Here is a 16,144-nt window from a genome sequence, read left to right on the forward strand (position 1 = left end):
GGCTGAAGGGGGATATGGGCAGAGAGAGGGGGAAGGAGAATCCTCTGCGATGTTTAGAGGAGACTGATGGAGGACGTCACACACAAATGGCGTGGGAGATTGGAGAATAAAAACTGCGTGCTGCATCATGACAATGCAATGCATTCTCACACCCCACCAATTGCGAAGGAATTCCTGGCAAAAAGAATACTTGCTTGGTTTAGCCCCTTGAGATTTCTTTCCGAAAATGGAATTGAAGTTGTAAGGGTGGCGCTTTTAGACGACAGAAGAAATTCAGGCGGTACCGCGACTAATTTTGAACTCGATTCAGTGAGCAGACTTTCAGCATTCCTTTCAAATAGTGGGAAAATCACGGGAAGTGTTCGACACAGATACGAGTGGACTATCTTGAAGGTGTCACTGGAAACTAAGACAGGTAAGGTTTCTTGTTTTTACGGGGATATCCTTGCAAATTTTGGCTAGCACCTCGTAGATAACGAGGACATTTAGAGGTCCAGAGAACGTCTGTCCACCGATTTTAAAGCTTCTTTTTGAGTAATGATGACATAATGATCAGCATAGAAGGTGCTTTTCGCTCTTTAGGCTAAAGCTTGCCGTTTGTGTACGACTTTTCTGCCGCAAGCTTCTGAGGAAGCTGGTATATCATCTTGGCATCTCAGGTTTTTTCCGAGAAGGCGCAGATGATTCACTGTGTCAGAGGCAGATGGCGGTTTAACAGATAAACTTGGCGCACAGTTCCACAACTGTCTTTTTCAATACACAAGGTGCCCCACATACAGTTTTCATTTTCCAATGGATATCTGCCAGTGTTTGTCCTTAGGCAGCCAAGTAAAGAATAAGAGCGCGTTGGTTCTGTTTAGACGCATCTGGTACTGATATCGTTGTTGTTCACTTTTCGATATTTACGGCTCGTACGTCAGAAAGACACGATTGACAAACTAATCCCTTGCCTACGTATGGGAGCTTATACGCCCGCATTGGAGTCGCGCTACGCTGCATATGCGCTGTCGCGACGCCCTCAAACGGAACCTTTTGATCGCCCTTTATCACGTTTCCCCAAGTTCTCCTCTACCGATCTTATACACACCTGAGCTGGAATCGCAGATCATTTCCAAGTGACACGCCAAAACAAGGAGGTGTTTACACAAGGCGCTGCTCAAGTCAGAACTTTTCATATTAATAATGTACTTCAAGTGTCCATATATAATCCATTAAGTGTACATGTATTTGGCATAGTCGCTGCAGACCCACTTGGAACAAAAAAATGCTGTACAACTGATAACATATTCTTAAACTGAGTTTATGAGCGTCGCTCACTGAATAAACAGCCCTGTCTATTAAGCAGCCTAACACAAATTCCGACTCGTATGTTTGTTTTGAAAATTAAATTACTGTTTTAACGGACTGTCTCAGTACAACACTTTACATAGTTTTAGTACATGAGTGGTGGGAGTTAGTTGCAGATGCGTCAACGGGATAAAAGCAAAAAATACCCAACGATGCTCAGGTCATATTATTACAGTGATCAAGTTTTGTAAGACTGGAGGATTATGCAGTAAAATCTTTCAACTTTCATAGTAACTAAACTGTTTTAGTTTCAACTTGGTCTATAAAATCATCAAAAAATACGTTTTTGTAACAAAAACAACAGCTTATGCAAAACAGCTGATCTGGAAATAACTGTCAAGTTATTAAAATAAATAGAAATATTAATTGTTGCAAATTCACGTGTACCATCTTGCATAGTACGTAACGCTACAGCGTTTGTCCAGGAAACATTTATTTTTAGTAATTACGGAAAAATGGTCGAAATGGAAACATTGATGTTTAAATTGTAATAACCAAATTTGGCTGGATGAGACACCCTTCAGTACAATAGGCTGCTGCATTTGGTTTTAGACCGGCCTGCCCGTTGGGTACATGATGATGTCATACACCTGCAACAAAGAAAAGAATATCAAATACAAGGTTTCCGTCAATATCCTGCAGAACAACGAATGAACAGCAGAAATTCTTTGCCATCTAATGTAAATTACTTAATGTATGGTGTGACAGAGCGCATTCTCTCCTCCTGCCTTCGAAGTATTGATTGTGACGGCAGACCTCTCTGTACTGTGCCGGCCGGGGAGGCCGAGCGGTTCTAGGCGCTTCATTTTGGAACCGCGCGACCGCTACGGTCGCAGGTTCAAATCTTGCCTCGGGCATGGATGTGTGTGATGTCCTTAGGTTAGTTAGGTTGAAGTAGTTCTAAGTTCTAGGGGACAGCTGACCTCAGAAGTTAAGTCCCATAATGCTCAGAGCCATTTGAACCATCTCTGTACAACGAAGTTTAGGTTATGTTAAACGATGGTTATTAGTGAGTTGGCGAAGCCAACGAACACGAATGCACTATCTTCGTTGCGGTGACGAACATCTCTCGTGTTGCGTGACGTCTAGGTTCGTTCGTGGCGACATTCATTCAGAATTCAGTGACATTAGAATTCAGACTGGCTCATATTCACTCCTAATTTGAAAGACTTTTCTTTACTCATAAATAAAATCTAGAGGTAAATTCAGAAACGTTGTGTTTCATAATACACGAATCACCGAGAGGTACGAGGGGCTTTCAGTAAGTAATGCTACACTTTTTTCTGCAAGCAGGATGGTTTTATTCAAGATATCAAAACACCGTACTATTCCCCCCCTCTTTTGGCTACATAAAGCTATTTTTTATCGTAATCTTCGTTCAAAGCGACGTTCTCACGCCACCTTACTGAGGGGACTTGTATACCCACATGGTACCTCCCTACTGGTCGACATCGGAACCAACGTCTTGCTGCATCAATAACCTCCACATCAGCCACGCACTGCTTCGTAACTCACAGAGGCGAACACATTTAGTGAAACATCCTGTGTATTCTTTGTACTTTGTGATAATATTTCTCTTTTGCTATATGATCCTTGCGCCAAATAGTTTCGATACGCCATCTTTGTTTTCCAAAATATGAAAGTATACATGGGATATGTTACGACAGTGAAAGGAACCTGTGGCCACCGTAGGTGTTCTGTGTTACTCATTTTATTTTTACCGTTAGATACAGGTTTAGTTTTTTATTAAAAAACCCTTAAATCATGTTCTGAAATAGTGTTTTGTTCCTCCACTAGACAGTACCACAAGTTTCTCCAAAAACCGTAACATAACACACAAATATGTCAGACTAATAAATGGGAAACCACCTGATGATGAAGGTTTAAACCTTTGAAACGCGTCAGTGAAGTAATAAACAGTGACTGATAACAGTAAACTTGTTGTTTCATTCTCTATCCCGATTGTTTTGATAAAATAGTCTGAACAGCAATGAACCATATGTGGGGCGGCGAATAAGTTGTAAAAATAAATTGCTGTATAAATGTTTGAATGTTGAATCAGTTTCAGGCTTTTAGAATGTTGTTAATGCTGTCTTTCGCCGTTCTCAATCTCAGATGTTCATAAGGTATAAATTCTGGTCGGTGGTGAGGCTCTTCCTGATGCTTGAGCCAAGCATTTAACATACACAGACCAACCGCTGGTAATGCAACGAAGAAAGACATATTTTTCCACAGCTTTACGCCACCCCCTCCATGGCCCGCAACAGCTGAAGGGCCTTTCACAGCTGCAAATCTCGCTGCAGACAGCAACATATTTCTTCTCCAAATGAGTCTCTTGAAACACGAATCACGAACAAATCTCTAGGACTTCCTTCGACAAAGATGAAAACATATGTTGGGTTTTAAAAAGTTTTTGTCCTGGACGTATCGTCCCAGAATTAAATTAGAAATAGTTCCCATTCCCCAGTTCAGACCAATGTTTGCTTTAGTTATAAGGCAAATACTGAAACTGCAAATCATCTCCAAAACATTTTCAGCTGGGTCTCCCTCTGCCCAGTAGCAGCACGCCTGGTATTCGGCTGTAAAGTCACTGACTGTTCAAAGAATTGCAGCTGCTTGTCGTTTATCACACTCCACAATATTTGGACTAGCTACCTGATAGTTATGCTCAGAATCAGTCTATGGTGATTCACCCGAATGTTCTATTCGGTGTCAGCAGCTTCGCCACTGCGCCAAACAGATGGAAGTGGGGAGGTGCGAGATTCGGGCTGTAAGACTGATGAGCCGGCCGCTGTGGCCGAGCGCTTCTAGGCGCTTCAGTCCGGAACCGCGCTGCTGCTGCGGTCGCAGGTTCGAATACTGCCTCGGGCATGGACGTGTGTGATGTCCTTAGGTTAGTTAGGTTTAAGTAGTTCTAAGTCTAGGGGGACTGGTGACCTCAGATGTTAAGTTCCATAGTGCTCAGAGCCATTTCAACCATTTTTTAAGATTGCTGAGGAAGGGAACAATCCAATGAAGCTTTGTGAGCTCCTCTCGAGTGCGTAGACATGTGTGAGGCTTTGCTTTGTCCTTGAAAAGGAGCAGTTCGCTTGCATTCTTGTGACGACGAACACGCCGAAGTCATTTCTTCAACTTCAGCTGGTCGTTGCATCGTGTGGGACGACACCAAACGGAATAATTCCTTCAGGGAAATTCGCCGCACGACATTTCATCGTTCAGAAAGCCTCAACTGCATTGATTTGGAAAAAATTTGTAAAGTGCCTCTGCCAGTTAAAACTGAGAACTTTAAAGATGTCACGAAACTTGCCAAGAAATATGTGCCTGCCTCGTACGTGGAACTTTATAATGAAGTGGTTTGTTACTGAAGAAGAAGCACAGTGGGCTTATTACTAACCTTCCACACGTATGACTTTTATTAGGGTATCGATTTCCTTCTGTAATTCCCATCATACTCAGTAACCTGCAAAGTGCTAACAGTTGTTGTTTGTTTACTTACTTGCGTATTTTTTGACACCATATTCAGAAACAAAGTCGTTTCGAGCAAGAGAGGGAGAAATCTATTTTTTCGAAATTCAATAAATATCACAATAAATCATTCTTTGGCTATGTAGTAAGCTATCACATTGTGTTGGTGCCCTACATAAAGGTTAGGAAAAGACAAGACCGATTAATCAAGTTTTCCAGTTTCTGGACAGTTTCTTGTGTTGCACTCTAAACTATGTACCCGTGACTTATCTGATTATTGCACCATTTCCTTGAATTCTGTAGAGAATCTACGTTAAGGATATTGTCCTGAAATTTTGCGGGTCCGTCCTTTTACTCTTTTATCTAGTGAGTCACCTGCGTTTTTTACCAGTTGCTTGACATTTTGCGTTCGGTGAGAGATTCTCCATAAGTGCAAGCTAAGTAAGGAGCCAATGCCGTACAGTACCTCCCAGTAAAAATGAATTGGGATTCCACACGGACCTGGTGACCTATTTGTTTTCAACTCTTTCAATCGCTTCTTAACGCCAGTGAGGACTATGTCTGTGTTCACCACACTTAAATCTGTGCGACGGTAAAACAATAATACGCTTGTTCGCTACTCCTGCGCGAGTGATTTCTTAAACGCAATGTCTAAAACTTTAGCTTTTCATTTGCTGTCTTCGATTGTCATAGCAGGCTGGTCGACGAGTGACTGGAGGGATGCCTTCGACCCACTTACTGACTTCACGTAAGACCACAGTTTTCTCGGATTCTCGGCAAAACGATTCGCTGAGGTATGACGGCGGAAGTTGTTGAAAGTTACACGCATAGATCTTTTTGTAGACACACGAATTTCTACCAAACTTTGCCTGCCGACATTCCCGCGTCATTTTTGAACCCATAGCGCGACAATCGCTGCTTCCTGATTCTGCATTTTGTTATCAAATCAGGATGGATCTTTTCCGTCCTTAATCCACTTACTCGGGACATACTTCTCCAGAGTGCGATTTACAGCCTGTTTAAACTTTGCCCAAAATTCCTCAATGCCCATCACATTGGTGCTAAACAATGTCCATTCATTGTGTAAGATGGATACTAACAAGTAATTACCTACTCCTTCCACCGTAAAAACCCTTCTAACTTTATTGATGGATTTATTAACTTTAGTAACTGTAGTTGCTATGATGGTATCACGTCTCTATACTGACACCGTCGATAAGTTTAGGTGTGCTCGTAGCTACAAGGTTTAAGTACCGGGTGATCAAAGAGTCAGTATAAATTTGAAAACTTAATAAACCACGGAATTATATTGATAGAGAGGTAAAAATTGACACACATGCTTGGAATGACATGGGGTTTTATTAGAACAAAAAGAAAAACACCCCATATTGCTAGACGCGTGAAAGATCTCTTGCGCGCGTCGTTTGGTGATGACCGTGTGCTCAGCCGCCACTGTCGTCATTCTTGGCCTCCCAGGTCCCCAGACCTCAGTCCGTGCGATTATTGGCTTTGGGGTTACCTGAAGTCGCAAGTGTATCGTGATCGACCGACATCTCTAGGGATGCTGAAAGACAACATCCGACGTCAATGCCTCACTATAACTCCGGACATGCTTTACAGTGCTGTTCAGAACATTATTCCTCGACTACAGCTGTCGTTGAGGAATGATGGTGGACATATTGAGCATTTCCTGTAAAGAACATCATCTTTGCTTTGTCTTACTTTGTTATGCTAATTATTGCTATTCTGATAAAGATGAAGCGCCATCTGTCGGACATTTTTTGAACGTTTGTATTTTTTTGGTTCTAATAAAAACCCCATGTCATTCCAAGTATGTGTGTCAATTTGTACCTCTCTATCTACATTATTCAGTGATTTATTCAGTTTTTACATTTATACTGACTTTTTGATCACCCGGTATTTCTGTTGCACTTGGGTTGTCGAATTAGCTGCTCCAAATAGTTTTCGGAAAATATATTCATAGTTACTTCACATGACTCTCCGTCCGTGACAACTGCTGTGAATCCATAGAGGACCCAGTCTATATTCTACAGGTTAAAGTCGTCTCCAGCTAATACTGCAGTGCTTTGCATAAGTAGTTTGTTTCTATAAGCGGATACACTATTACGACGAGTTATTCCTTTGCGTTTACCACGTCGTACAATCCATCCGTTAAGATGATGTGGTTGGAGAGCGGATAAGTGCGGTATGTACAGTTTCCAAGTTGTATTTTAGAACAGTCTGACAATATAAAACTTCACAAATCAGTGTTTAAAACAATGTCATTTCCTCAGACGTTGGATAGTTCAAGAGATGAATATATTGTGCGTGACACTAACTAGAAATACAAGTCATCCAGACCATGATAATGGCCAGATCAGACGAACAAGAGACCTTAGAGTGGCTGTAGGGTAGTAATGTCATTTTGATTTTCGTATGTCATCGATGTGAACGTTAGAGAGAAAGCAAGTTACGCTGCTGTTAAACAATCTTTGGTCCTGTCGTAGCACAGTCTTTGCCTCTGCGCAGTCTGATATATTCTTATTTGAAGTGTGGTACGTGATGGACGTATTTGATAGTGCTGTGAGGTCTTGTAATTGTATCTGCTAGATAAAGAAAGGACAGCGAGGATGAATATGCTGTGCACAGTGAAATGTTAAAGGAATACACACACATCAAAAAAAGTTTTCCATCATCCCAGTTCCTAGAACCCCTGAAGATAGATGTTGACTGTCGATATCGCATCACAGACACTGTCCGTTTCACTGTTCAGAGATGTCACTAAACCCGTCCAAAGATGTAAACAACCATGCATGAGCAGCGCTTATTAGACGGAGGGGGTCCGACAGCCGATCAGTTCCAGTCATTCCACCAGGAAGGAGGTACACGGCTCATGTTGTCTGTAGTTCAAACCATGCCTATACCGTCAATTCCGCGATTCGATCGCATCCACATTGTTACTTTGTGCCAGGAAGGGCTCTCAACAACGGAAGTGTCCAGGCGTCTCGGAGCGAACGAAAGCGATGTTGTTCTGACATGGAGGAGGTACAGAGAGACAGGAACTGTCGATGACATGCCCCGCTCAGACCGCTCAAGGGTTCCTGCTGCAGTAGAAGACCACTACCTATGGATTATGGCTCTGAGGAAACGTGACAGCAACGCCACGATGTTGAATAATGCTTTTCGTGCAGTCACAGGACGTCGTGATAAGATTCAAACTGTGCGCAATAGGCTGCATGATGCAGAACTTCACTCCCGACGTCCATGGCGAGGTCCATCTTTGCAACCACGACACCATGCAGTGCGGTGCAGATGTGCCCAGCAACATGCCGAATGGACCGCTCAGGATTTGCATCACGTTCTCTTCACCGATGAGGGTCGCATATGCCTTCAGACAATCGTCGGAGACGTGTTTGAAGGCAACTCGGTCACGCTGAACGCCTTAGACACACTGTCCAGCGAGTGCAGCAACGTGCAGGTTCCCTGCTGTTTTGGGGTGGCATTATGTGGGGCCGACGTACGCCGCTGGTCGTCAAGGAAGGTGACGTAACGGCTGTACGATACGTGAATGCCATCCTCCGACCAATAATGCAACCATATCGACAACATATTGGCGAGGCATTAGTCTTCATGGACGACAGTTCGCGTCCCCATCGTGCACATCTTGTGAATGAGCTCCTTGCCGGCCGCGGTGGTCTAGCGGTTCTAGGCGCGCAGTCCGGAACCGCGCGACTGCTACGGTCGCAGGTTCGAATCCTGGCTCGGGCTTGGATGTGTGTGATGTCCTTAGGTTAGTTAGGTTTAAGTAGTTCTAAGTTCTAGGGAACTGATGACCACAGATGTTAAGTCCCATAGTGCTCAGAGCCATTTTTTTGGAGCTCCTTCAGGATCACGACATCGCTCGACTAGAGTGGTCAGCATCTTCTCCAGACATGAACCCTATCGAATATGCCTGGGAGGGATTGAAAAGGGCTATTTATGGACGACGTGACCCATCAACCACTCTGAGGGATCTATGCAGAATCGCCGTTGAGGAGTGAGACAATCTGGGCCAACAGAACCTTGATGAACCTGTGGATAGCGTGCTACGACGAATACAGGCATGGATCAATGCAAGAGGACGTGCTACTGGGTATTAGAGGTACCGGTGTGCACAGCAATCTGGACCACCACCTCTGAAGGTCTCGCTATATGGTGGGTCAACATACAACGTGTGGTTTTCATGAGCAATAAAAAGGGCGAAAATGATGTTTATGTTGATCTCTATTCCAATTTTCTGTACAGGTTGCGGAACTCTCGGAAACGAGGTGATGCAAAACTTTTTTTATGTGTGTATGTATTTTCAATAATGTTATTAGTTTTTGAAGAGAAGAAGTTTGAGGTAAGACTGCAGCATTTAGGAGGTAGGAATGACTACTGTCAGCTAGTTAACTTGCTCAGATTTGAGAGAAAGACCACCCCTCTTCCCACAATCATGGATTAACATATTTACTGAGTAAGCTATTTGATTTTTATAGAAATTCTCTGTTAACGTTGTATCCTTTTTAAATCATTGGTCACTTTGTTAAGCGTAATATTGTTCAGACCAATGGTAAGGTGTGAAGATAATGCGAAATTTTACTCTGGCTTTTGAATACATACCTCAATCTAAAATCTTTGTCTTGGAATATCATTTCATAGGAATAGTGTCTCTCTCCACACCAATGATTGTCATTACGCACTACCACATGCGACAGTCTGAATACGTGTTTATAAACAGGAATCCAGCTTAGCCGCTGCCCGCTTGCTGTTGTGCTTTCGTGAAATCTGCAACAACTGTGTCAAGATGCGAGGTAAGTGGTTTAAAATGGTTCAAATGGCTCTGAGCACTATGGGACTTAACATCTGAGGTCATCGGTCCCCTAGAACTTAGATCTACTTAAACCTAACTAACCTAAGGACATCACACGCATCCATGCCCGAGGCAGGATTCGAACCTGCGACCGCAGCGGTCGCGCGGTTCCAGACTGTAGGGCCTGGAACCGCTAGGCCACTCCGGCCGGCGAGGTAAGTGGAAATTTTGATCAGGGCCAGATGACCGTTTTACTGCCCTTGCGCTTTTAATACAAAGACAAGCTGGATTTAGATCAGTTACAATACAGTTCAAATTAAATTCTGTTTATTCAAAGGTTATCATATGAGTGTAAGTTGGATAACAGTTTGTGAATACATACTAGGGTTGCCCAGAAATTAATGCACCACATTTTTTTTCTCATCCGAAAATAGTGCTACGAACGCGAAACTTTACGTATGTATTATTTGAAGTCTCCTGAGAGAGCACGCCAAATTTCCTTCACTTCCCACAAATAGCGTAGCAGCAGGACAGTTTCAAAATGGCGTCTGCAGGTGATGTGCTTTACAAGCAACCTGCCGTCATTGAATTTCTCACTGCAGAGAAAGAAACAGTGGGGAATGTTCACAAACGTTTGTGCAAAGTCTATGGAGCTTCTGCTGTCGACACAAGTACAGTTAGTCGCCGGGCACGGAGGGTGAGGTCATCAGAAGGCGGTTCGGCGGAGCTCCACGACTTGCAGCGGTCGGTGAGACCACCCACGGTTGTCAGTCTTGACAGCCCTGTGCTAGCCCCCTGGGACTTCCACTTGTTTGGGCCATTAAAGGATGCCGTTCGTGGGAGACATTTTGAAGACGATGAGGAGGTGATTCACGCAGTGGAGTGCTGGGTCCGCTATGAGGACAAGGGTTGGTACCGACAGGGCATGCACGCCTTTATTTCGCGCTGGAGGAAGGCCGTAGAACGGGATGGATATTATGTGGAAAAATATGGTGTGTAGACGAAACACCATTCTTTCGTGTGTGTAAGTCTCATTATATTTAATAAAGAACTGTTGGAGAAAAAAATGCGGTGCATTACTTTCTGTGCAACCATCGTAGTTTTGGTAATATGTAGACTTTTACAGTGTGAGCGGTAAAGTTGGGATAAATGCTACACACAAACAAAAGATAGTGGGGACGTTATATAGTTTATAAGCGCACTTTTCGAGACTAACCTGAACGCGTGGGTGCTGTGACAGCATGTAGACGGCCGCGTCTGCGATGTCCTCCGGCTCCATACAGGGTATTGTTTTGGCAATTTCCGGGAACTCCTGCATCACATCCATCAGCCCCTCAGTTCGTATTGCGCCGGGAGAAATCTCCTGTAAAGCAGAACACAATTTTCAAGAGAAATCTAGGACATAATTACGAATTTTCAAATCTTACTAAAGTGTTTTCTTCCTATGTATCTACTAAAACAAAAGTGAGATTATGCTTTATAATTACCGAGACCATGACATACCTCGCTGGGTTTTGTTCGAATAAACTAATGTGCTTCTGGGCTTCTGAAGACGTTTCAGTCAAACATATGGTATTCGACACATACCGAAGTCTGAGTTCTGGACTGTGGCCCCTTATCGAGAAATGCGTTATTAATCGAGAGAGGTCAATCTATAATGAAGTACTGCCCGAAAGAAGCCGCAGCACTATTCAGCCAATGGCCTGTATGTTTTGCACCGATGTATCTGCTGCGTGTGGCTGCCGAATGGCCTGCAGTAAACCACAACAGCCTAGGAGATTTCGCTCCAGATCGCACTGCAACGGCCTTGGCTTGTTCTTGTGCCAGCAGAATGCTACAAGGACTCAGTCTTCTACGACGTTTTTGCGTAAAGATCAGTCTGTTTCAGGCCTCTCCCATCTAGTGATTGTAGCGCTGTGTTAATTAATGGCAAATGTGGCCTATCAGTTATAGTATATAGAAATATCAGTGCCTGTGTTAATCATATTGGGGTTGAAGCTCTTCTTTCCGTGTTTGCTTTAACAATACGTATGTTTCTGGATGGGGTCTGCCTTTAGCGAAACACAATTTTCTTTTGAAACCAAACATGTTTCACTACAGTTGCAGCATCTTCAGCGGGCTTTTATTTTATGGCTGTTAAAGATAAAGAATGTTCTTTATTGTTTGTATACATGTAACTATTAGTTTGTAAATCGTAATTACAGATATTTGAAAAAACACATAAAATTATGAATTGATTCCTTTTTACCACATGCTGTGGTTTTTCCGATGTATTGTGTTTCTACAAGGACTGTTTTGTTCCACAGTTTGTCATGTGCTACCACTTTCACCTTAAAGTAGATACATTGCTTAAGCCAAAATTACGATTTGAAAATTGTTATTCCTATGCCCACCCCCAACCTACCTCCCACCCTACACACACACACACACACACACACACACACACACACACACACACACAAAACCCTCAAACCTGCTGTCTCTCTCTCTCTCTCTCTCTCTCTCTCTCTCTCTCTCACACACACTCACACAAAAATGGTTCAAATGGCTCTGAGCACTATGGGACTCAACTGCTGTGGTCATAAGTCCCCTAGAACTTAGAACTACTTAAACCTAACTAACCTAAGGACAGCACACAACACCCAGCCATCACGAGGCAGAGAAAATCCCTGACCCCGCCGGGAATCGAACCCGGGAACCCGGGCGTGGGAAGCGAGAACGCTACCGCACGACCACGAGATGCGGGCACACACACACACACACACAAAATGCACAGACACCTCTGAAAGATTCAGAACAACTGCCAGGAACACCTTCAACTGTTCCTCCGTCAGCCATCTTGTTTTTACACCTTCAACTGTTCCACTGTCCGCCATGTTTGTTTCACTGCTGGTAAACAGTGAAACACTGACAGTGACAGCGACAGCTTAATATACAGTGTTTGACAGTGATGAAGATGAGGAAAAAGAAAACGTAAGTGAAACAATATGTAAATAGACACATACACAAACATAGAATTAATTAATTTCAGGCATAGGAATAACAATTTTGAAATCTTAATTTTGGCTTAAACAATTTATCTACTTTAAGGTGTAAGTGGTTGCAGATGACACATTGTGGAACAAAATTGTTACTGGAGAAACACAGTACATCAGAAAAACCACACCATGTGGCAAAAAGGTATGAATTCATAATTTTATGTGTTTTTTTAAAATATCTGTAATTATGATTTAAAATGTAATAGTTACATATATACAAACAGTACAGAACATTCTTTATCTTTAACAGCCATAAAATAGGAGCCCACTGAAGATTCTGCAACTGCAGTGAAACATGTTTGGGTTAAAAAACAATATTGTGTTTTGCTACTGAAGGCAGACCCCATCCAAAAACATTCGTAGTGCCTGTGTCGTTAAGAAGTACGGTTCTATGTTCTTTTGGACTTGCATGCATCAATTATAGTAGTTATGAAATGGCAGTGGCTGTGTTATTAAGAAGTACGACGCAATATTCCTTCCGATATGCATAAAAGTCCGATGGGACACTGCATTATTCGGCCTCCACTCACAATAAGTACGTATGTCCCACCTGGACGGGAATATACGTAACGGACGAGTGTAGGTTGACAAATGGACGACGACAAATGGCAGTATGTGTCTGGCCGTGATTCGTGCGCGGACAGCCGAACTTGTTAAGGACACAGTTCGCGTAAAGCGAGAAATCTGGGTTCGAGACCTGCTCCGGTACACATTTTCATTGTCATTTCAATATACAGACGATATACAAATACTTTCAGAAACGACTTCATGACACTTAAATCTATATTCGATGTTAACAAATTTCTCTTTTTCGGAAACGCTTTCCTTGCCATTGCCAGTCTACATTTTATATCCTCTCTACTTCGACCATCATCAGTTATTTTGCTCCCCAAATAGCAAAACTCATTTGCTACTTTAAGCGCCTCACTTCCTAATCTAACTCCAGCAGGAACACCCGATTTAATTCGACTACATTCCATTATCCTTGTTTTGCTTTTGTTGATGTTCATGTTATATCCTCCCTTCAAGACACTGCCCATTCCGTTCAGCTGCTTTTCCAGGTCCTTTGCTGTCTCTGACAGAATTACAATGTCATCGGCGAACCTCAAAGTTTTTATTTCTTCTCCATGGATTTTAATTCCTACTCCGAATTTTTCTTTTAGTTGCCTCCACTGCTTGCTCAATATACAGATGGAATAACATTGGGGATAGGCTACAACCCTGTCTCACTCCCTTCCCAACCACTGCTTCCCTTTCATACCCCTTGACTCTTACAACTGCCATCTGATTTCTGTACAAATTATAAATAGCCTTCAGAATTTGAAAGAGAGTATCCGATCGATCATATTACTCAAAAAATCAATGAGACACAGCATTACAGTATTATCCACACACTTTGTAGTTGGTTACAGCGCCTGGTGCACTGTAGTGTCATTTCCAACACGTTACACAGATTAAAAAATGCTGACACAATGAGAACACTCTTTTTACGGTCGACCATGTGCCTCACACCTGTGCCAGCTCAGGTTCCGCCACACACTCGTGTTGTGCGTCCGCTTTGGCCTTGCACACGGCTTGAGGGAAACCGTCCCAAGCACTGGCTCACTGCCTCTCATTTCCATAAAAGCTTAATTTATCCTTAACTTCTAGTTTGGCCATGAATTTAGATATATACATACAGGTGTTAAGATCTTAATTTACGAGGGTCACTCCAAAAGAAATGCACAGTATTTTTTTTTAATCCATCTTTTATTCTACCTGTTTGAAAGTTTTACTGTGTGTATATACTTCTTTTAGGAACAATATTTTCATTTCTCCACATAATTTCCATCCCCCTCAACTTTTACGCCATCTTGGAACCAGTGCCTGTGTTCTCACATGGTAAAATTCTGGACCAACCTGTAGGAACCACTGTTTGGCAGCGTGCACAAGGGAGTCATCATCTTCAAACCTTGTTCAACGAAGAGACTCTTTTAGTTAGAACTACTTAAACCTAACTAACCTGAGGACATCACACTCATCCATGGCCGAGGCAGGATTCGAACCTTCGGCCGTAGCGGTCGCGCGGTTCCAGACTGTAGCGCCTAGAACCGCTCGGCCACTCCGGCCGGCCATGGAGCCAGGTCAGGACTGTAAGACAGGTGTTTCAGTGTTGTCCATCCGAGTTTTGTGAACGCTTCCATGGTTTTTTGACTGACATGTGGCCGTGCATTGTCGTGCAACATCAAAACATCCTGCTTTTGCCGATGCGTTCGAACACGGCTCAGCCGAGCTTGAAGTTTCTTCAGTGTCGTCACATATGCATCAGAATTTATGGTGGTTTCACTTGGCATGATGTCCACAAGCAAGAGTCCTTTGTAATCTGGTATGTGGATTGTCCTAAGTAGATATGGGCCTCAACAAAGAATTTTCATTGTTAGGCGCCATCTTAGAAAATCCTTAACATTTTTCTTTTAGCTCATCTTTGAGACGTGCCGTCGGTTAGGACAATTAACTTTCTTGCAGATCCTACGAGACCCGCGGCCGCTGATAATAATTTAACAATTTTTACTTACAGCTTTTCTTTATATAACGAGATAACATCCCAGGCAGAAAAGATCTGGTCACAGGATTCCCGTTCCATTATAGGATTTCATTTTGTAGATGCTACTCTTGTTATCTTATATTGGGGAATCGAGACGAAACCACGATATTAAGCTACGTATTGCAGTAGTTTACATCGAACGGACTTGTGGAATATTCTCTGGCGAAATAAGCACGCCACTTCTCACGAGCGTGGAATAATATCTGTGGTGTTAGGTGAAGAAGGAAGGAACAATGAACTATCGACGATTACGTAATTACCCTGAGAACTGGGCTAGTTTATTAATTACTGATCTGTGTCGGGCTAACTTAAAAGATATTGCACTATTAAGAACATTCTTGTGAGTCATTTGCAGATAAGTGTTTTCGACCGCTACTATTGAGTCATTAAGAATACGATTACATTGGCAGACTGCCGTATATTTTTTTAAATATCACTGTTTTTATGTTTTTACATTACAAAGCTTCTATCTCCAACTACCATTTCTCGTTCAAAGTCTGTTATTTCCCGTCGTGCGGTCATAATCATGCCGGAAAACTTTTTACACGAATCACCTGAATACAAATGACAGCTTCGGCAATGCACTACCCTTATATACCTCGTGTGCGCGATGCTGACGTCATCTGTATATGTGCGTATCGGTATCCCACGACTTTTGCCACCTCAATACATTTACTATGTCGGCCACAATTGCCAAAACGAACGTACATAGTCTGAACTGTTTTCTTTTACTTTGAATATATTTATCATTCAGCAGACAGTCTGGTTATTGGACTTTGTCCTCTCTTCACACGGTCAGACCACAGTTGTCATCATGTGGTGAGAGTATCATCTGGAGTACCACAGGGAAATGTGGTAGGTGCGCTGTTGTTTTATATC

The 16,144-nt window shown here is 42.8% G+C and overlaps 1 protein-coding gene across 1 annotated transcript in view; it reads right to left on the minus strand.

Annotated features, from left to right (window-relative positions):
- Positions 1 to 1,570: 1,570 nt before the first annotated feature.
- The window catches only part of LOC124595704 (dehydrogenase/reductase SDR family member 11-like), a 54,303-nt gene continuing 39,729 nt past the window's right edge, over positions 1,571 to 16,144 (minus strand). The window contains exons 5-6 of the mRNA XM_047134570.1: positions 10,860 to 11,006; positions 1,571 to 1,937 (exon numbers count right to left, since the gene is read on the minus strand). Of these exons, the coding sequence (XP_046990526.1) occupies positions 1,896 to 1,937; positions 10,860 to 11,006 (189 nt within the window). The 3' untranslated portion in view covers positions 1,571 to 1,895. The remainder of the gene's footprint in view (positions 1,938 to 10,859; positions 11,007 to 16,144) is intronic.

Source organism: Schistocerca americana, chromosome 2 (assembly GCF_021461395.2).
Source record: "Schistocerca americana isolate TAMUIC-IGC-003095 chromosome 2, iqSchAmer2.1, whole genome shotgun sequence".
Taxonomy (NCBI): Eukaryota; Metazoa; Arthropoda; class Insecta; order Orthoptera; family Acrididae; genus Schistocerca; species Schistocerca americana.